General features: G+C 40.7%; 1 protein-coding gene across 4 annotated transcripts in view; it reads left to right on the top strand.

The window, feature by feature from the left end:
• Positions 1–22,950, top strand: part of LOC120058214 (glutaminase kidney isoform, mitochondrial-like) — a 61,148-nt gene that overhangs the window by 33,891 nt on the left and 4,307 nt on the right. Inside the window, exons 8-15 of one of the 4 annotated variants that reach the window (XM_039006704.1) lie at positions 5,055–5,087; positions 5,223–5,281; positions 6,999–7,065; positions 9,196–9,246; positions 9,923–10,099; positions 11,007–11,138; positions 14,631–14,723; positions 15,400–19,439. In XM_039006704.1, coding sequence (XP_038862632.1) covers positions 5,055–5,087; positions 5,223–5,281; positions 6,999–7,065; positions 9,196–9,246; positions 9,923–10,099; positions 11,007–11,138; positions 14,631–14,723; positions 15,400–15,552 — 765 coding nt within the window. In that variant the 3' untranslated portion in view covers positions 15,553–19,439. Of the gene's footprint in view, positions 1–5,054; positions 5,088–5,222; positions 5,282–6,998; positions 7,066–9,195; positions 9,247–9,922; positions 10,100–11,006; positions 11,139–14,630; positions 14,724–15,399; positions 19,440–22,950 lie in introns of those variants that run through there. The other 3 variants (XM_039006705.1, XM_039006702.1, XM_039006703.1) reach the window with 3 other exon arrangements.

The following is a 22,950-nucleotide window of genomic DNA, read 5'->3' on the forward strand; positions in this document are numbered from 1 at the left end:
GGCGAGGGAAAGCTTTGTACGTGTCTCTGTGTGTGGAGTAAAGGTGGTCTAGAGTTGTTTTTGTGTGTTTTTTTCCCTCTGGTTGCACATGTAACATGCTGGTAGAAAATAGGTAAACCAGATTTAAGTTTCCCTGCATTAAAGTCCCCTGCCATTAGGAGCGCCGCCTCTGGATGAGCATTTTCTTGTTTGCTTATGGCCTTATACAGCTTGTTGAGTGCGGTCTTAGTGCCAGCATCGGTTTGTGGTGACAAATATAGATAAACTCTCTTGGTAAATAGTGTGGTCTACAGCTTCTCATGAGATACTCTACCTCAGGCAAGAAAAACCTTGAGACTTCCTTAATATTAGATTTCTAGCTGTTATTTACAAATAGACACAGACAGCCGCCCCTTGTCTTACCGGAGGCAGCTATTCTATCTTGCCGATGCACCGAATACCCAGCCAGCTGTATGTTATCCATGTCATCGTTCAGCCATGACTCGTTGAAACATAAGATATGACAGTTTTTAACCTTTCTAGGACACACGTTCCGCTAGCGGAACCCCTCGACAACATTCCGCTGTAAAGGCAGCGCGGGAAATTCAAAAATATTTCTGGGAAATGTGTAACTTTCACACATTAACAAGTCCAATACAGCAAATGAAAGATAAACATCTTGTTAATCTACCCATCGTGTCCGATTTAAAAAAATATATATATATATTTACAGCGAAAACACAACATATGATTATGTTAGATCACCGCCAAGTCCAAAAAACACACAGACATTTTCCCAGCCAAAGATAGGAGTCACAAAAAGCAGAAATAGAGATAAAATTAATCACTAACCTTTGATCTTCATCAGATGACACTCATAGGACATAATGTTACACAATGTTTTGTTCGATAATGTGCATATTTATATCCAAAAATCTCAGTTTACATTGGCGCCATGTTCAGAAATGCCTCCAAAATATCCGGAGAAATTGCAGAGAGCCACATCAAATAACAGAAATACTCATCATAAACTTTGATTAAAGATACATGTTTTACATAGAATTAAAGATACACTTGTTCTTAATGCAACCGCTGTGTCAGATTTTTTTAAAACTTTACGGAAAAAGCAAACCATGCAATAATCTGAGACGGCGCTCAGATAGAAACAACATTTCTCCGCCATGTTGGAGTCAACAGAAATACAAAATTACATTATAAATATTCCCTTACCTTTGATGATCTTCATCAGAATGCACTCCCAGGAATCCTAGTTCCACAATAAATTGTTGTTTTGTTCAATAATGTCCATTATTTATGTCCCAGTAGCTACTTTTGTTAGCACGTTTAGTACACATATCCAAACGCTCGAGCAGGTCCAGGCGAACTTCGGACGAAAACTTCAAAAAGTTAAATTACAGGTCGAATAAACTTGTCAAACTAAGTATAGAATCAATCTTTAGGATGTTGTTATCATAAATATTTAATAACGTTCCAACCGGAGAATTCCTTTGTGTCTATAGAAGTAATGGAACGCAAGTCGATATCATGTGGAATGCGCATGACCAGGACCTGGCTCTCTGCCAGACCACTGACTCAAACAGCTCCCATCCGGCTCAACATCACAGTAGAAGCTTCATTCAACGTTCTACAGACTGTTGACATCTAGTGGAAGCCGTAGGAAGTGCAAACAGATCCATATCCCACTGGGATTTCAATCGGCGATGAGTTGAAAATCGACCAGCCTCAGAATTCCCACTTCCTGTTTGGATTTCTTCTCAGGTTTTTGCCTGCCATATGAGTTCTGTTATACTCACAGATATCATTCAAACCGTTTTAGAAACTTCAGAGTGTTTTCTATCCAATAGTAATAATAATATGCATATATTAGCATCTGGGCAGTTCACTCTGGGCACGCTATTCATCCAAAGTGAAAATGCTGCCCCCTATCCCTAAAAAGTTAATGTCCTGTTGGTAGGATGGTCTTGATCGGAGCTCATCCATTTTATTATCCAATGATTGCACGTTGGCTAATAGGACTGATAGTAGAGGCAGATTACCCACTCGCCTTCAGAACCTTACAAGGCAGCCTGACCTACGTCCCCGATATCTCTGTCTCTTCTTCATGCGAATGACGGGGATTTGGGCCTTGTCGGGTGCCTGAAGTAAATCCTTTGCGTCTGATTCGTTAAAGAATTTTTTTTCGTCCAGTACGAGCAGAGTAATCGCTGTCTTGATACCCAGAAGCTCTTTTCAGTCATAAGAGACGGTGGCAGAAACATTATGTACACAATAGCCCAATTGGTCAAGCCTCCGGTGCCATTTCGTGAAACAACTCATCCATTATACTGACCCCCCCCTTTCGTTGAAATATTATGCACCAAATGATAAACAGATGGAGATGTCCATTACTTTTCCAAGTGCTAGTGTATGTCCTACCAGACTTCGTGGTGTGTGACTGATGGACTCGAATCGGCTGGAAATCGAGACCCGCATGTTGGCCTACCAAACAGCTAAGTGTATACAGAGTATGCGCACACACCCACGGAGAGGCTACGCCTTCACATACCTCTACATGGAAACAGGAGCACACACACCACATACTGTACACACCCACACACACTGAAAGGTATATGGTTTTTATCGGGTGAAGTTGATTTGAAAGGTGTTGTGTTACCCTGTCTTGGGTGTCCATTTTATTCCCATGCGAGTTTTTCCACAACATTACACAGGCACTGCGAGTAGAACAGCTACTCCTGAGCAAGCTGCATTCTCCTCCATTCATTGACAGGGTCATATAATGTGGGTGGGTTCTTTCTGTTCATACATTTTGCCTGTGAAACGTCGAAAAATCCAGTGGTTTTGTCTTTACTTGTCGTCTATGTGTCAGTTAGTAGAGAAATATGTCTGTGTCCCTCTCAATGCTCTGTCTCTCAGTATGTACCCGCATGTGCATCATATAGCATAGTGTAGAGCTGATTACACCACTCACAGGAAATATGTTGGGCTTACACACCCCACTGTGTGTCCATGACAACGGCACCGGGGCCACACCCCGACTATGTAACCATGGTTTTGATGGCTTCTTGTGTCTTTTTTTTGTGTATGTTGTTGCATATTTTGCAGACTTAGGAACGGTGGGATATTATGACCACCGCTGCCATGTCGTTGGTAAATGACGTTGGTAATTTTTCTTCCTTTTCTCCCTCCCCCACCATTCCCTCTCATTGAACCAGCCCGGTTAGAAAAGATGCATCGATAGCCCCATTTAGCATCTCTTTCAACATACCACTGTAATTTATTGTTTTACTTGGTTATGTTTACTGATACATATGTTAGAATGCTGTCTGGAAGTGAAGTATTTTTCTCTGAATATATGAAGCAGGCTGAGGTCAATAGACATGCATGCCTTTTTGTTTTGGCCATGTCTAGCAAAGCCAGTAATGGTAAAGAAATAAGAGCATACTAGATCAAGTGACAAGGAAGATCGTTTTTTTTTTCCTCCCTTGTGCCTTCCTTTGCTCCCTCTCTACCTCCTGCTCTTCTGTTTAGTCTCCCAGGCTATCAACACTCCATGCTAATAAGCCCTCCTGATCCCCAGAGCTGTTCACAGGACACGTGTTAGCCTATAATACACACGTACACATACACACACACAGACACACTGCACGGCACTAAAATAAGTGTTAAATAGGGCTGTGACGGACATGGGATTTTGGATGAAAATATTTGGACAGCCAAATGACTGCAGTCTCTGTAATAACCGTTCAAATAGGAAGTGTGATTTGTTGATTCAACTGACATTACAAAAAATCCATTGCATGAGCCACATTTAAAGCTGCAATATGTAACCTTTTGGGCGACCCTACCAAATTCATAAAGAAGTGGTAGATCTGTGCTACTGTGAGTTATTTCTATGCTTCCCATTTTTAAGTTTTGTTTTTGCCTCTCTTACTATACACTATATTTGCTTGTTTTGTCACAAACTGAAATTAGGAGAACTATCAGAATTTTAGCAATCAGGAAATGGCAGAGCGGCTTTTGCATAGTGCATCTTTAACATAAATTCAATGAACATTCTACATTACCATGGAAATTATTGCGTCACAATACGAGGCAGCTATTACGAGTGTACCCATGAGTTTACCAGGCAAATAGGTTATCAATAAAACATCACAATATGGTGCCGAGTGTACAACTTGGCTGCTAGGGTGAAAGGAGACCGCAGGCTTCGCTAAAACCATTGACAGGTAGCTTACGTGCCACTTTCAAAGGATTGTTAAATAAATTTGATAACTATTTTGGTTTTAATATCATCACTTGTTGAAGAGCATTGTCAGAACTACCCATTTCCGATTATTCCATGCAGAACAATTGCGCACATTTATCTCTATCATCAGAGTTATGCAAGTATGACCTATTGCCAGGGTTAGATGTTCCAAGCACATTTATTCATCGTTTGCTACAACACCTTTCTTGCTTCAGCAAGGGGCAAAAAAGTTTAATGTTGTTAAGAGTCCATGTTATGGCAGAAACGGAGTCAACCGCACGAATGGCGCCCCAACAAATATTTAAAGAATGTGTGTATGTATATATTCTGATAACTATAACTGCTATAGTCAATTTTTTAATGGGAATGATGGTTATTCTTCATCCATAACCATTGGTTATATGGTAACCATAACCGTCGGTTACACGGTTATATGTAATTGTGCCAGCCCTAGTGTTACATTTATATACAAAATGTGATTATGACAGATCATCTTCTTTAATTTGATTCCAACCAAAGCCCACACATTAACTGTCTATTGACTCTATAAATTCATTATACTTCTCTCTTTAACTATTTAACACCCGTCAGATTCTCTTCACCCATGTTGAATTGTGTATGTTTGTCTAGGTTTCACCGAAGCTCAGTTAACTTTGCATTTATAATGCATCAAACTGATCATTAGTTTTTGTGTATGACAGTATTGTTATTATTTAAGCCAAGGCTTATGTATTTACTTTCATTCTGCCGTAAATAGTTTCTCTTTGTCCAACAAACTTGACTTAATACCTTTTCTATTACTTTTCAGCAGGGCGCGAGCAATGCTGAGAAGTTTGACTATGTAAGTAAACTCAAGTTTAATACTACATTTTGTGCATTGTGGCAGCTGTTTGGAGTTGTATGGGGTATTTTGTGGTTGTTTTAGGTAATGTATGTTAGAAAAAAAGTTTAACTGATTTCGTTGTTTCGTTTCCAGGTCATGAACTTCCTGAATAAGATGGCAGGAAATGAGTATGTAGGCTTCAGCAACGCCACGTAAGTAGAGAGTGGCACCCTATTCCCTACAGTGCATTCAGACCCCTTGACTTTTTCCACATTTTGTTACGTTACAGCCTTATTCTAAAATGTATTAAAACGTTTTTTTTTCCCTCATCAATCTACACACAATACCCCATAATGACAAAGCAAAAACGGATTGTTTGAAGTGTTTGCACATTTATTACAAATAAAATGTATTACTGAAATATCACATTTACATAAGTATTCAGACCCTTTACTCAGTACTTTGTTGAAGCACTTTTGGCAGCGATTACAGCCTTGAGTCTTCTTGGGTATGAAGCTGCAAGCTTGGCACACCTGTATTTGGGGAGTTTCTCCCATTCTTCTCTACAGATCCTCTCAAGGTCTGTCAGGTTGGATGGGGAGTGTCGCTGCACAGCTAGTTTCAGGTCTCAAGAGAAGTTTGATCGTGTTCAAGTCCGGGCTCTGGCTGGGCCACTCAAGGGCATTCAGAGACTTGTCACGAAGCCACTCCTGTGTTTTGTTGGCTATGTGCTTAGGGTCGTTGTCCTGTTGGTAGGTGAACCTTAGCCCCAGTATGAGGTCCTAAGCACTCTGGAGCAGGTTCTCATCAAGGATCTCTCTGGACTTTGCTCCTTTCATCTTTCCCTCAATCCTAACTAGTCTCCCAGTCCCTGCCTCTGAAAAACATTCCCACAGCATGATGCTGCCACCACCATGCTTTACCGTAGAGATGGTGCCAGGTTTCCTTCAGACGTGACGCTTTGCATTCAGGTCAAAAATGTCAATCTTGTGTTTCGTCTTACCAGAGAATCTTGTTTCTCATGGCCTGCGAGTCCTTTAAGTGCCTTTGGGCAAACTCCAAGCGACCTGTCACGCGCCTTTTACTGAGAAGTGGTTTCCGTCTGGCCACTCTACCATTAAAGGCCTAATTGGTGGAGTGCTGCAGAGATGGTTGTCCTTCTGGAAGGTTCTCCCGTCTCCACAGATGAACTCTGGAGCGCTGTCAGACTGACCCTTGGGTTCTTGGTCACCTATCTGACCAAGGCCCTTCTCCGCCGATTGCTCAGTTTGGCCGGGCAGCCAGCTCTAGGAAGAGTTGTGGTGGTTCCAAATCATGTCCAATTCATTGAGTTTACCACAGGTGGACTCCTATCAAGTTGTAGAAACATTTCAAGGATGATCAATGGAAACAGGATGCAGCTGAACAAAATTGGGTCTGAATACTTATGTAAATAAGGTGTTTCTGATTAAAATTTGTAATACATTTCTGATTTTTTTTAACCTGTTTTCACTATGTCACTATGGGGTATTGTGTGTAGATTGACGGGTAAAAACATTTATTTAATCCACTTTAAAATAAGGCTGTAAGGTAACAAAATGTGGAAAAAGTCAATGGGTCTGAATACTTTCCGAATGCACTGTATACAGTGCACTTTGTGGGCCCTGGTCAAAAGTAATGCAGTAAATAGGTGATAGGATGCCATTTCAGATGCAGCCCCTTTGTGTGGCCTCCTTCTCCTTTCCGGACCCTCCTCCATTATTCATCATTGTTTAGACTGCAGGCATGCAGTCTAAAGTCTGGATGTTTACAGAAGTTAATCACAGTAGGCTCATGATCTCATTTGGAAGAGGGTTTTTAATTATGATGCAATGAAGGAATGTGGTGAAAGAAAACACACCAACTCACATGGGTGTAGTCTGTTAACTCGTTGTGTTCTTTGTTACCCAGATTCCAGTCGGAGCGTGAGTCAGGAGACAGGAATTTCGCTATCGGCTATTACCTGAAAGAAAAGAAGGTCAGAACCGTGATGCTATCTCTCCCTCTCATCTTTACACTTCCTCTTATCCTCCCTGTTCTCTTACTTGGCACTGTTTGCTGTTCCCATTGTGCAACTCACTAAGTCGGAGAGCTGCCTTTACGTTTAAATTTGAGTCATTTAGCAGACACTCTTATCCAGAGCGACTTACAGTTAGTGCATTCATCTTAAGATACTGTAGGTAGGGGGGAAAGCCACATATCTCAATCATAGAAAGTACATTTTAGCTAGCAGCAAAGTCAGTGCTAGTAGGGGGAAAGTATTTACAGTTGAAGTCGGAAGTTTACATACACTTAGGCTGGAGTCATTAACTCGTTTTTCAACCACTCCACAAATTTCTTGTTAACAAACTATAGTTTTGGCAAGTCGTTTAGGACATCTACTTTGTGCATGACACAAGTAGTTTTTCCAACAATTGTTTACAGACAGATTATTTCACTTATAATTCACTGTATCACAATTCCAGTGGGTTAGAAGTTTACATTCACTAAGTTGACTGTGCCTTTAAACAGCTTAGAAAATTCCATAAAATGATGTCAGGGCTTTAGAAGCTTCTGATAGGCTAATTGACATCATTTGAGTCAATTGTAGGTGTCCCTGTGGATGTATTTCAAGGCCTACCTTCCAACTCAGTGCTTCTTTGCTTGACATCATGGGAAAATCTAAAGAAATCAGTCATGACCTCAGAAAGAAATTGTAGGCCTCCACAAGTCTGGTTTGTCCTTGGGAGCAATTTCCAAATGCCTGAAGGTACCACGTTCATCTGTACAAACAATAGTATGCAAGTATAAACACCATGGGACCACGCAGCCGTCATACCGCTCAGGAAGGAGACGCGTTCTGTCTCCGAGAGATGAACGTACTTTGGTGCAAAAAGTGCAAATCAATCCCAGAACAACCGCAAAGGTCCATGTGAAGATGCTGGAGGAAACAGGTACAAAAGTATCTATATCCACAGTAAAAACGAGTCCTATATCGACATAACCTGAAAGGCCGCTCAGCAAGGAAGAGGCCACTGCTTCAAAACCGCCATAAAAAAGCCAGACTACGGTTTGCAACTGCACATGGGGACAAAGATTGTACTTTGGAGAAATGTCCTCTGGTCGGATGAAACAAAAATAGAACTGTTTGGCCATAATGACCATCTTTATGTTTGAAAGAACATAAAGCAAGCCGAAGAACACCATCCCAACCGTGAAGCACGGAGGTGGCAGCATCATGTTGTGGGGGTGCTTTGCTGCAGGAGGGACTGGTGCACTTCACAAAATAGATGGCATCATGAGGAGGACAATTATGTGGATATATTGAAACAACATCTCAAGACATCAGTCAGGAAGTTAAAGCTTGGTCGCAAATGGGTCTTTTAAATGGACAATGACCCCAAGCATGCTTCCAAAAATTGTGGCAAAATGGCTTAAGGACAACAAAGTCAAGGAATTGGGAGTGGCCATCACAAAGCCCTGACTTCAATCCTATGGAAAATTTGTGGGCAGAACTGAAAAAGTGTGTGCGAGCAAGGAGGCCTACAAACCTGACTCTGTTACACCAGCTCTGTCAAGAGGAAAAGGCCAAAATTCACCCAACTTATTGTGGGAAGCTTGTGGAAGGCTACACGACACGTTTGACCCAAGTTAAACAATTTAAAGGCAATGCTACCAAATACTAATTGAGTGTATGTAAACTTCTGACCCACTGGGAATGTGATGAAATAAATAAAAGCTAAAATAAATCATTCTCTCTACTATTATTCTGACATTTCACATTCTTAAAATAAAGTGGCGATCCTTCTGACCTTAAGACAGGGAATTTTTACTAGAATTAAATGTCAGGAATTGTGAAAAACTGAGTTTTAAATTTATTTGGCTAAGGTGTATGTAAACTTCTGACTTCAACTGTATTTATTTTGATTTAGGAGCTACTCTATCATTCCTTAAGGAGTAACTGAACTTTAGCCATCTCGCTCTCTCTCTCTGTTTCTGTCCAATGTATAATCTAAGATTGCTGAAATACAGAACAGCACGTCAGTCATGTCAAAATATATTGCATGGATGTAATCTGTCTGTTCATTCCTCATTTTCTATTCCCCCCCTCTCCTCTCTCTCTCTGCAGTGCTTTCCTGAGGGGACAGACATGACGTCCATTCTGGATTTCTACTTCCAGGTACGTACAGACAGACGGCCCACAACAACTACACACTGCCAGTGGAGGGAGAAATGGGGAGGACAGGCTTATTGTAATGGCTGGATTGTGAATCCCCCTCTATCCCTCCCTCTCTCTCTTTCTGGGTCTGGTGACTGACTTTGTTCATGTGCTTCTCTGGCTGAGAAGGGAAATGTGTGCATGCGCACCCATGTGTGTAATGGGATAGCTGTGTTGACGTCACATCCCTTTGGGTGTTGACAGCCTTCCTCTCTGGTGTTGCGCTGGCAGCCCACTGACGTATAGGCTCCGGTCATGCTGGTCCTTTGGTAATGTTTGCCTTGGCCCACTGAGAACTCACATAACCTGGAGCCTTTCCTAAAACCATAGAAGGACAAGAGAGAGGAGTAGTTGTACTGGGTACATTATACTCTATGCATTTACATGTACTTTGATCATAGTGTATTGTTTTCATTCTCTATGCATACACTCTATTTTGATTATACTGTAGTACGTTTTCATCCAGAGTGGGGGCAATATTGTGACAGGAGAAGAATTGAGTACGCAATGCCCTAGACTCACATTTGACTGTCATATATATTTATTCTGTGTGCATGTTCTATATTAATGTATTTCTTTCACTATAACTGTTTGGCTTGATCTTACATTTGTGTTGTAACTGTCTGTGTCCCTCCAGCTATGCTCCATCGAGGTGACCTGCGAGAGCGCCAGCGTCATGGCGGCCACCCTGGCCAACGGCGGCTTCTGTCCAATCACGGGCGAGCGCGTGCTGAGCCCGGAGGCAGTGCGTGACACGCTGAGCCTCATGCACTCCTGCGGCATGTACGACTTCTCTGGCCAGTTCGCCTTCCACGTGAGTATACTGTCCCTCGCCGCCATAGCTCATATAGCACCACAACACAACACTGCTGTATATAAATGTTCCACAGTCTCCCGTTCTTTATCTGCTCTGACAAAACAAATTGCTTTCACCTGGCCTGTTTTTTTCCAGAAAAGTGCAGATGAAAGAGAGGAGACAAGAAAAGGAAGCCATTTTACACTATTGAGATGCACCTTGAGTGTCAGGCCACAACATTGACATTTGTGGTCCAGTTAAAGCACAGCTTATTCTGCCCAATACTGCCACTCTCTGACAAAATCTGCCTTTTCCTCCTGCCCAATACGACCCTTTTAGTCCCATCCATCCTGTCTCTGCCCCACAATGTCCCCGATTGCCCTCCACTGGGCTCCAGTCGCTGTCCTTGCCAGAACAAACCAGGTCAATGGTCTACCTATAGCCCCCATGGAGGATTATCCAATCAGATGTTGCGCGATTATCCAATCAAGTATTCCCACGCATAATAGGGAGACACGTGATGGTATACAAATGTAAACAAGGTTTGAAATGGTTATGTATTAGTAAAATATTATATCTGTTTGCGCTTCTTGTGGTCAATTTGCAGTCTACAAATTATTCCCCAGACCATCCTCTCAAGAAAAAATTGGCCCAGCGGCTGACTCTAGTTGATCCCTGCTGTAGGTCCTATGCTTTCCTTCATTACTTTCACTCTGTGTGTCTGTCTGTCACTCACTCTTAGTGTGTATAATGCTCTGGGCCTGTATTCACCTTGAGTCTGAGTATGACTGTTAATATTGGATCACTTTTGTCTTAGATCATAATGAATAAGGGGAGCTTATCCTAGATAATGCACTTCTTACATTTTGGGCCCTGATGTCCACAGAGTTGTGGGTAACCTCTCCCTGTATCTTTGTGTCTCTAGGTGGGCTTGCCAGCCAAGTCGGGCGTGGCGGGGGGCATCCTTCTGGTGGTGCCCAATGTCATGGGCATCATGTGCTGGTCTCCTCCGCTGGACAAGCTGGGCAACAGTGTCAGAGGCATTCAGTTCTGCACGGTACGGGGACACACTGACAAACACACATTGACACCTCCGAATAGACATACTCAGCCACCCCCACACACACACACACACACATTACTACTACCACCCTCACACATGATCATATTTCTGCATCTTATTATATATCGCCCTTTCTCCTCTCCCGCTCTCTGAGCCGCCACTGCATATTAATCCTTCTACCATCAGAAATGAGCTAGCCTAGGCAACTAGTCCTCCTGGAGCATCTGACAAGACCTCACAGAAACATCTTATTTAGTGCATTTCCGGGCCCAAATAGCTTCTTGTCATCTCTCTCCTCTCCCCCCTAGTCATTTTTCTCTTCCCCGCCATGCATTATTAATTCATAAGTCACTGTCTGACTCCTCTATTTGGCTGCATCACGGGGGAAGTGAATGCATACAGTTTGATTCGGGACCTAAGCTATTCTTCATGCTACAATTCAATTCTAACTTTATTGTTCCTGAAGGGAAACTCATTGTGCAGACGAGTACATAGAGACAGACGCATAAAACAATTTCCCAAGTTGGGATCAATAAAGTATTACTCTACTCTCTACTGTCTACTCTACTCAAACAGGTATAAAAAAAAATTGGATGGATGCTAGTTTCTGTTTGCCCCAACTAAGCTGGTTATGGCATTTCACACAATGGTATGCTGTATGACTTGTTGCATAACAAGATTTATGAATGGTACATACTGTATGAAGATGTATGTTTACTTGTGATATCCCATAGTGAACTAGTACGTGCTTTCTCATTGATGCCCAGTCATTGGCGGTGGGGTTACGTACAGATACAGCTCTGAGCCGAAAGAGAGAGGCCCCACGCTAGTCTGCTCCTTAATAACAAAGTGATGATTGATTAGATCGCATGGCTGGAAAACAATGCCAGGGATCACTGTCAACATGTAGTTGAAGAACGCCAATGTTCTTTAACACTAGAACTGCCAACGGCCACTGATGTTTTGATTTTGTAAAAAAAAAGCAACCTCCTGCTCCTTACCTGATTTATTTTATTTTTAATGTTTGTATTTTGCATTGATCATTTGTTCATTTAAAAAAAAACACAAACAGAAAATGATTTAGAGCCTTTGCTCAGCCAGGCGCTAATGAGTCTCTCTCTGTCCTCACTGAATGAATGACAAATGGATGAATGGGCGATAATTGTGCACTCTACTTCACAATTGAATTCAAAATTAGGCCTAGTTGAACGACAAGGAGGGAGAAGAGGTTGATTTAATTTAGAAAAACAATAGTGCAGTGATGAGTTTATGCCTATTTATCAGCGTTGGGGCTCATGTTTAAAACCAAACCATTTGAATGCGCGCCTTGCGGGTTGATATCATTCTCTTTCATGTTTTACTTTGTAAAAAGAAGCTGTTACTCTTTTATTTACTATTACTCTATTGCTAATCAAATTTATTGTAAGGGAAATGAAAACATGCTGTTGCAGTAGGCCTTTAGAATAATGCAAAACATGTCCTTGACTCTATCCAAGTTGATGAGTGAGGGGAAGCAAACGATGCCAGTCAGCCTGCACAGCCGGCTCATCAACTATACCGAAACTAATTTCACACGTAATAAGAGTCGGCCTAAAGATAAGATTAAATTGACAATAGTCTGAGTGACAATATTATCAGTTGTCAAATTGTACATGAAGAGATGGGCGCAGCTTGGAAATGACAGATGCAGGGAAAGGAGCATCACTTTATCAAATCCTCATTCAGAGTCACATGCAGGTCAAACGTTTTGATTTCGATATAGGATCAGAAAGTCATATTCTGCCGTTTATGACAATTACCGTTGTCAAACAAATAAATATTTGCAAATATCACTTTTTTACAAGAATGTCTGGGTTGTCCATACTTTCAGCACATGGCCAGTTGTGAGGCAGCATTGCTCTGGCTACTAAGCAAAGACTAGTAACATAATACTTTAAAATATGCTATTGTTTTATACATTTTCTTATTATCACAATGTTTCTTTAAACCTGCAAAAACTCAATTATAATAATTTCGTTCTGATGGATTTCTCTTGAAATAGTGTTTTTTCATTTGTATTTAGACTAGAGTAACATAAGCTAATTCAATTCTTATTTAAAGTAAACGTTTTTTAGTATTCTAATACTACGTAAGACCTTCATAAACACAACCAAATTATTCTTCTTCTGATAGCATATATGAAATGTGTTTATTAGACTGTTAGAATGCTGATGCGTCATTGGCTGGAATGAGGGTCCAGGTGTTCTCTAGCTGATACTTGTAGGCTGATGTTAACTCTACCTACTCATGTGACCTGGCATTGCCACTAGACCAATGGTTAGCGTCACCGCCTTCAGCACATGACATGTACGGACATGTCCGCATGGGATCGAATCCCAGCCCTACCGCTATTCTGATACACTCTAGAGCACATATGTCAGAGTCAAGGCCCGCGGGCCACATCCGGCCCGCGAGAAGGTTTTTTACGGCCCCTGGGATGATCTTGATTTATTATTAGAACCGGCCCGCAGACCGCAGCAAGCCGGCAGCCCGCAGATCTTTTACACGCACCAATACTACATTTCCCACAATGCAACGGTGACGCACCGAGCAGTAGGCTGCTTCATTTCAATATTTATTGGCACAGCAGTCGTCAGCATCACAGTAAAATTAACTTTCAGATACCCATCAAAAATGGCAAAACGGAAGGTGGACACTGAGAACCGGGGGTTTCAAACAAGGTGGGAGTCGGAGTATATGTTCACGGAGGTAGCTGGAAAACCTGTGTGTCTTCTGTGTGGAGAAAGTGTGGCGGTACTGAAAGAGTATAATCTGAGACGACATTATGAAACGAAACACGCGGACAAAAACAAGAATATGGACATGGAACAAAGGCTACAAAAGGCTAGATTTTTGCACTTTATTTTATTGTATTTCAATCCAATTATATTTTAAAAATATTTCAGTTGAGTGGATGATAGAAAATTGCTATTATTGTTTTTTTCTTTGAAGTAAATTTAGCCCACTTTTGCTAAAATAGAAAATATAGGCTACTGATGGTGCCTTGAATACCGGTTTCTTTCATTTAATGTTCATGTTATGGGGATTTTTATATAAAGGAAATTTGTCTTTTGTGTCTGTTGAAAATTAAAGATTACTGACAGAGCCATAAGAAAATATTGCTTTATTTATCTGATCATATTGGAATATATTTGTTAGGTTTTCAGTAGGTTCAATTAGGTTCACTAGACTATATGCGTCATTTAAAAATTTTTCAATGAACATTCGAACAGTCCGGCCCTCGGCTTGTAGCTAAATTTTTTATTTGGCCCTCCGTCCATTTGACTTTGACACCCCTGCTCTAGAGTTTAGATTTTTAGTCCGAGCTCTCTCTTTCTGTTTCTTTCATCCTCTGTCTCACTCGCTCTCTCTGTCTGTCTTTTTCTCTCTGTGTCTCCCTCCCTCCCTCCATCTGAACATGACCCTCTCTCATTCTATGCGTTTCAGGACCTGGTGTCTCTCTTTAACTTCCACAACTACGACAACCTGAGGCACTTTGCCAAGAAGCACGATCCTCGCAGGGAGGGAGGCGACCAGAGGGTGAGTACACATAGAAACAACCATCCCGTCCACACACACGCCTTTACAGACGCACCCAGACGCACCCCTCTTCCATTGTTACCACACCTTCCCAGAATGACAGAATGTGCCTGATTTTAATCGTGCTACATTGGCTGTAGCCGAGTATCTTAAGGGTTGCTAATGAGAGTTCCTAAAGAGAAATTGTTGCCCTAGTTATTTCGATAGCTACAGTACACTCTAATTTATTGACATTTGGATTATGTTTGTGGATGTTTGATCATTTTAGATATATTTTGGGGAATTTACTTGTTTATCTGGTTTGCCCTTTTGGAGGGGATTGTCATTTAATTTGGTTTAATCTCAAGGTCAGTCAACTTTGGCATGCTTGGTTAAAAAATATTAATGATAGGTTAGGATTGATTTTGAATGATCCTTTCCTTTTGGTCTAATAGTGTTTTAATCAGTATGTTGAGAAGCAGGTGGCATCTCTGTCAGAGAAAACCAGACACACACACGCCAAACAGTCATAGACACAATAAAGAAAGGCCGACACATTCTCCATTACATAGTTACAAAACTTAACACATTACCAACCACGCATAGACAGTCACACACACACATCCCTAGAGCAGCCGCACTCGTGGCATGTGCAGGCAGACCCGACTAATCTGTTATCCCATGTTGCTTGAAACAGCAGTTTACCTTCGGACCAATGGATTACGAGAGCCTTCAGCAAGAGCTAGCTCTCAAAGACTCTCTGTGGAAAAAGGTGGTGCCCACTGATTGCCACGAGGACAGCTCCACCACTGTAGTCTATAGGATGGAGAGTGTCGGGGAGCGCAACTAGGACCCACTCTCTTTTCCCTTCCTCCCACCTTCTCCTGTCCCCTTTCTACACCCATATATGACTTCATATATTTATATAAATTATCAAGAGGATTATTTATTTCTAGAATTTTTTTTTTTTTTTTTTTTTTACATAATGTAATGTCACATTATGTACTGGTGATGAATGATAATTGATCCTACCTGGGTTACTGTACCTTTTCTTTTTTTTCTGTGTCTCTGTGGCTGCAATCCAAACGCTTAACAGACACACCCTCAGCCCTCAAATGAAGTGGACACTTCTGATGATATATCATGATGTCTGACAAGTTGACACTTGCAGGGCGAGTTAGGAAGGAATGATTTATAAATGGACCGCCCTTGCCCGGAAATTCGTCACTCGTTCATCCCGCAACGATTGTGTTTTCATTCACCGGTAGCTTGTGCGTGCTTTATATGCGCTCCAGTCAATTATGAGTGCATGTCTACTTATATTAACTACATAATTATTAATATATGCCTACTGTATCATAGCTAGAAAATGAATTAGCTAACTAACCTGTCTAGCTGGAACTTCTGAAGAAGGGGAATGTTTTATTTCTACAATTTCCAAAAGCTAACCAAACAAAAACATCATTACTTTTACGAGACGTGTTTGTGTAGCACAATTTGTAACTTCTTTACCTTCGTTTTTACTTACACTTGTATGTTGACTCCATATTGACGTTGAGGTTTTAAGTTTTGGCTGACTTTTCTTAGCGGATGTACAATCATTGCGAATTGAATTATGGGGTGTTTCAGGCCCCGACGCGAACATAATTGTACACTCGCAAACTCTATGAAAAACGAGGGCTGAGGGGCTTACGTTGCAAACTTCCCTTGCTTGGCTAATCATTTGGACCAACGACAAATATGGCTGTGGGGATTCCCCCAAAGGAATAAGGCGAGGGTAAGTGGAAGAGGGTGTGTCTTTTATGAGTTTGAAATGCATCCCTTGTGTTTTTGGGGTCCCTGCAGAGCTGAGGGAAGCCCTTCCAGCTGCCTGTCTAGAATGTCAGACTTTAGGGGCCTGAAGGGATTGCCTGGCTCAGATTGAGGCTTTGCAAGTAGACTTGATCCATCATTTCATGTGTGCTTCAATATCTACTGACAGGTTTGAAGTCCTGTATCTGTCGAACATGCCAGTGTGGGTATTAGGCCCATTGTAATGTGTTTGTTAACCAAAGCGAGGGAGGTTTTCTCAAACCAAAAGCCAAGGGAAGATGTGGAGTGTTGTGCTTTGACACATATAAATATAATGTATCTCATTGTATTTATATGCGTTGACAGGCTCTTGAGGTTACTACAAGCTTAACTCTGTTGATCTATGTGTGTGGGTGAAGTGGGATTTTTGAAGTAGAGGACACCTTTTGGTAACAGGATATCCTTGCCGGTCCCTCCCGTTTTTTTTAAATTTTCTTTTGGTCTTCATTTTTTGAAAACAAGGAACAGTAGCCTTCCTTTGCTTATAGTAGCTAGCTGGCTTTAACCTGGCTAAAAACATAGCAAGCTAGCTAGTCTTTTTAGCTCCCCACATCTCCATGTGAAATAATCAGATTTATCATTTAGAAATATGCCCTGGCAAATGTTCTTCTACTTGCTGGTGTAACCTAAAACATGATCCCAGTTTGATATACTGCTTGTGTATTCATTCCCATATCAGTTAAAAATAGAACAGAAAAAATCACATGGCTAGCAAGTTGGCTACAGCAGGTTCTACCATTTCACAGTAGCCTGGAATCACTAGTTACTATTTCTAAACAAAATAATGTTTTGAGTGGATTCAGTTGCTGAGATCATATTTGGTTATCAATGCAAAATAGTCTACTTTGATGAATTGCCTATATATATATCAGATCAAGGAACCAAGCAATAATACTGCCCCCACGGCTGCAGAAGTAATGATACTGCATGTCTCAATTTTCAGGTAGTAAAACAGTCCGCCCCTTTTGTGATGAAAAAACGACATTGCAACACTCCGATATTTTCGTCTGCATAGAGCTTGTAGTATGCTTTTAGAAGAGCAAACTGAGATTATAACGATAAGGCACTTATCAGGCGTGACACGGAGACGATATCAGTCGGACCATTCAAACTTGCATACCAGTGCTTTACCTTTCACATACCCGCAACGCATCTCACATGAGCCGATTTCTCAACTGCTGTTGAGTGGACCGAAGCTTTTCATCAAGGTCGTGAAAGGTGATTCATTCCACCCCCTTTTGTGTGCACCTTTTTGTATTTGAGTGGTGTGTGTACCGTGTCGATCTAAGCTGTGACGCATGCTGAGGGGACATTGACCCTGGCTCAGACAGACAAGACACTGCACAAACCTTTAGTTTTCATGACATAACCTAGTGGAATCCTGCTGGATCTATTCCATAGGCAGTTGCAGTATGTATATGTCAGATGGCATATCATGGTTATATAGGTCATACGTATATGTATTGTACAAGTCAGTATACCATTGAAAGTGTGATCACACATTATTACCAATTATATTTAATCTGTATTATTACTGTGAATTACGCTTAGCTACCCTTAAAGAGGAAGAGGAAACCAGTCCTCTTATCTATACTGTAGCTTAAGAATGCATCATGTTTATTTCCATATGCACTGTACAGTATCTACAGTTTTCCCAAAGACTGTATTTGCCTGACGTGTGTTTTGGGATGATTGTTATCTTGCAGTAAGCTTGATGAAGCTCAACAGCAGCGCAGAACGGCAAGGGAATCAACTTATTTCACAAACGTTGGCCACATTTGCACATGTACGTCAACCAAGGCCATGGGTGTCCTGCTGCTGGGGCTGTTTTTCTTTCAATGTTTTTATCCAATCATGCTTGAAACTGAGCTGTTGAATTGGTATACACTGTATGTTACGCATGGCTTCGTCATGAATGTGCTCTTCTCGTGGGTCCATATAAGTCTATGGGTCCCATACTGGTCAAGGTTGGGGTCAATTTGAATTGAAGTCAATTCAGGAAGTGCTTTAAATGTAAAATTCATAAATGGAAAGAATTTTGAAAGATACATGGCTTCTCCCTTTCAGTTTGTTGACAAGTTATTGAACGTAGATGCCCTGTTTTTCAATTATTGAATTAGAATTTATTAATTTAATTGGAATTACTGACTTGACCCCACCCTATCCCATATACTTTTAGTTAGTTTTTAGCTTCTTTTAGTATCAGACTTACTTCAAATATATTTTTGTTGTTTTGTCATGTCTGTATGCTTGGACTTCATTTAAAATTGTGATTTGGAACTAGGACTACTATTTCACTAAGGATGTTTTTTTTTTAAGTGTAGGCCTTTGAGATGTCAGTCAGTGTGTGGTGCAAAGCATTACAAGTCTCTGTCACTGTGGAGTGAAGCTAGCTGTAGCTAGCCTAGCAGCTAACGTTAACTTGCTTGCTAATGCTAATTTACCAAATAATCAGTTCTGTTAAATCAATCCTATTTATTTGTACTGAAATTGTATCTTTTTTTCTGCTACTCGTATTTTCTGAAACACGTTTGAGTGGGTTTTCTAGTGTCTTGCCCATGTTGACATAATATGGAGAATGCAGGGGCTGAAAGCTTGCAAGACTTAGGAGTTAGGTTGACGTTAGAGGCTACAGGAAGAAGTTATGGGGCTTACTGAACCTTTCTACTCTACTGCAAAATGTGTCTAATAACCCCAATCAAATTTTACACAAGGGTTTTTTTGAATGCCATACCAGTATTTTCATTACAATTTATGATTTTTATGATTTCACAGCAACATGTTTAATGTTTCCCACAATGTCATTATTTTACTATTTCTTTCAAATGGCATATTTTTGTATGATTTAATAAATGTGTTTGAATCCCACATTGATATTTTAAAGTTCATTTTAGTCCTCCTTGCATGTTTATTTTTCTGTTTCATTCCATATCTGTGCCTTGGAGAAAACAGCTGTAGCCCTCCAAGTCTAATACACTATACACACCAGCAGCCTGCACTGTTAACTTATTGAGAATGTGTATCAGTGCATTTAACATGAACTTCTCGTGAGCTCCTCAGATCTTAACCGGATCTACCTGGAATGTTGATTTATTACTCTAACTCAAACTGGTTTTGGTGTCTTGGGCATAAAAGGGTGTTGCTTTCTCCTCATAGTAAAGACACTGACTCTTGGTTTGGATGAAAACACTAGGTATTTGTCTTGTAGAACTTTGTAGTTCTACAAGAGGCCAGTATTGCAAATACAAGCAAAGAGCTTCAGTAGTTGTAATGCTAGAAGTGTGTTGCAATGACAGGTGAAGTACTTGTTGAAATCATGTTGCCTTGCTGCCATGTTATAAACCAATAAAGTACTATAACCAACAAATACCTGTTTGTCAAATTACCACAACTGAAACTAAGTGGTTTAGCCCTTTTGTTTTATTAGTTAACAGATTTTGTGATAGCACTTTGTTATATTGTTTCCACTGGTATTCAACTGGTATTCGCTTACTAGGAAATTGTGGTATCAATGGGTAGTTTTTGATACTTACTTTCAACACAATTGGTAATTTTGTATCTGGTTTGTACTAAACGGTGCCTAGAGGTTTTAATGAATCTTAAACAATCTGTAACAATCAGTCATTTAATGTTAACTAGTTGGTTATTCTTATGTAATTACCATTTTACCATATAATTCCCAAGTAAATACTGTACCTGATCATGTCTGTGTGATAAATACTTTGAAAGTGCAGTTTCTGTGGCTAGCTTTGACTCTTCTGGTGACAGTTCAACCTGAGCAGGTAAACGAAAGGTGAGGGGGTGGTTGATTTGGGGAGGGGTCTTGTGTGGTATGCAGTGCAGTGCACCCTTTCAGAGTTGATGGAACCAATCAGAAGAGACCCCAGAATGCATTGTGCTTGATCTGTGTGAGCTTGGTCTGTATGCTCGCGCTCCGGTCATTGTTCTGAACCAGTTTTTACTTGGTGAGTTAAGTCAAGTGTGCTCTCTTTGCTGGCAACTGTGTTCCTTGCTGTACTATGTCTGTCTATAGTATGGTTATTGTATTGTATTTCTGTTGTAGCCATTCTTTTTCAGCCTGTCAAGGAACATCCATCACACTTATAACAAACGTGACTGAAAAGTCACTGTTTCGGCTTCAGGGTGATAAGGGGGGTAATAACTACCAAAGTAGTTAAGTTATTTAGTAATAAGTCCAAATTTGCTTCTTTTGAGCCAGTTCTGTTTTAATAGGTTGAATTGTATACACTTTTGTATACAGTCTAGACATTTTTTTATGGGAATGTGCTGGACTACCCTTGACATGCTGTGCTCGCTGGTTGTGTGTTGCAGTGTGTTCTCACCTACAGTGACCTGTGTCTGTGCAGGGCTGGGCTGATATAGGCTAGATTGGATTCAAACACACATTATAATACCTGTGTGGGGGAGATGTAGTCACTGCCATAGAAATATAAGTAAATTGTGTAATTCTATGGCAGTGGCAATTTTGGTCAAATGCCAATGGTGTTACATATCCCCCATTGGCACAATGCTCAGACTGGGCGTGTCTAAGTGACTTGTCCGTGTCTAGCCTCTTAATAGTCAAAAGAATCTCGGTCCAAAACGCCTCCCTGGCCCCATATGAACAGCGTGGTTCAGAGATTCTCTGCCACACATTGGGTGTGTATACATTTGGGTTTATATCAAAACTAGCCTACATAGCCCATGTTTGTTGATGACTGTGGGTTGGAAAAGGATGCCATCTTTTTGTGGTAAATAATGCAAGTGACTTCAATGGCTAGTTTCTTTGAACAGGGGGGGGGGTTATTAGATTCACAGGAATACATCACATAAGATGAAGAAGCAATACTTCAAGCCACAGCTCCATACTACTTGTCAGACAGAGAACTGATACTGTATACTGGTTGTTGGGGTGGGATTGGTGTGGGGCGTCCGTGGGTGGCTTTTAACCATTGTATTGGTTTCCTCATGTCTTTCTCAATAGTAGGAAGAAGTTGAGTCCAAATTGGATGTTGGTTAATATATATATTGAATATTATATGAATCCTATACATTTAAAAGGGCCAAATTGGTTGCAATCAATTAGCTTAGTTTCTCAGAGATCAAATTCCATTTTAAGAAAATAATGTTGCAGAAATGCACATTTTATCTGCTTCTAACTACAAAAAATGATTTCAGAACCATCTGAGATGATATGGAATGACTCTGCTTTGCGCTCTGCTGTCTAACTAGTTATTTTCTGCTACTGAGTTGTGACACTGATCTGCTAAATACCTTTGCTCTACTCTATTCTACTCTGTTCAGTTCTGCCAGCTATGCTACTTACAGCTATGCTGAGTTTTGCACTGCTTTATTCTGTTCTGATTGGTGTTCTACTGTGATGTGGAGCTCCTATATGTTCTGTTTTGGCCAGTTGTCTCTGAATTCTGCAGCATCATCAAAATGATTCTGAGATGTTACAGAAATACTGCACAACTGTTCCTCCCCAAGCAAAAAAAAACATCTAAATTGGTAATAACTCCATATTGTCATTAACTGAGTAATGCATTAATTGATTGGTTTACTGGTTTGTTGTGAATCAAGGGTTTTATGCTTTTGATACCCCAGCACTGTGTTTTTTATTTTATTCAGTCTTTTAATTCACTCCAGTACAGTTGAGTATCTAAAGCATCTAATTCCGATCCAAACAGTAGTTCACATGATTAGACTTTGACGCTTTGAAGCTCTACCCACAATACCACCGCCACCCAAATGGGAAAAGCATGAGACCATTTACTGAAGGCAATGTCACTATGCCTTCAGTAATGTTTCAGCACCCTCTAGTGGTTGATTATCAGATTAGATTAGAGAAAGCTACCACAGACCCATAACCTGCAATGCAGCAGAAAAGCCACACATAGTCTGCTAAAGCTTCAAATTAGTAAATGGACCACAAGAGAATAAGCTCGAATTGTATTCTATTTCTATGCTAGTGCCATAGTGTTACTCCCAATATGTGAATCTCTACCTTTTTTATTTCTCCACTCAACTCTTTAGAAAACACTGCCAGAATCCAACCATAGTATCTGGTCTGTAGTCAATACTGGTAGCTCCTCAAACATGACTCAAGGCTCCTTAAGAAGTATCTAATTGACTGGGTGGCAGAATAGAGAACCTTGGCTAATAAATCTGTCAATATCCCCTGTTGCCTACAGCTCGAGCCAGGACTCACGGTTTGCCTGGGGCTAGAGAACTCGCTCTTAACTCCTAAATCACTCCTAATACACTCACTACTCACAAACATACCTATTGGTCTTACTAACTGCTCACAGTGGTCTCACTGCACACAAATAGTTAGTAGAATTTAAAAATATATATATATATTTTGGGACAATATTAAATATTGACAGCTTTATTA

The sequence above is a fragment of the Salvelinus namaycush genome, chromosome 13 (assembly GCF_016432855.1).
Source record: "Salvelinus namaycush isolate Seneca chromosome 13, SaNama_1.0, whole genome shotgun sequence".
Taxonomy (NCBI): Eukaryota; Metazoa; Chordata; class Actinopteri; order Salmoniformes; family Salmonidae; genus Salvelinus; species Salvelinus namaycush.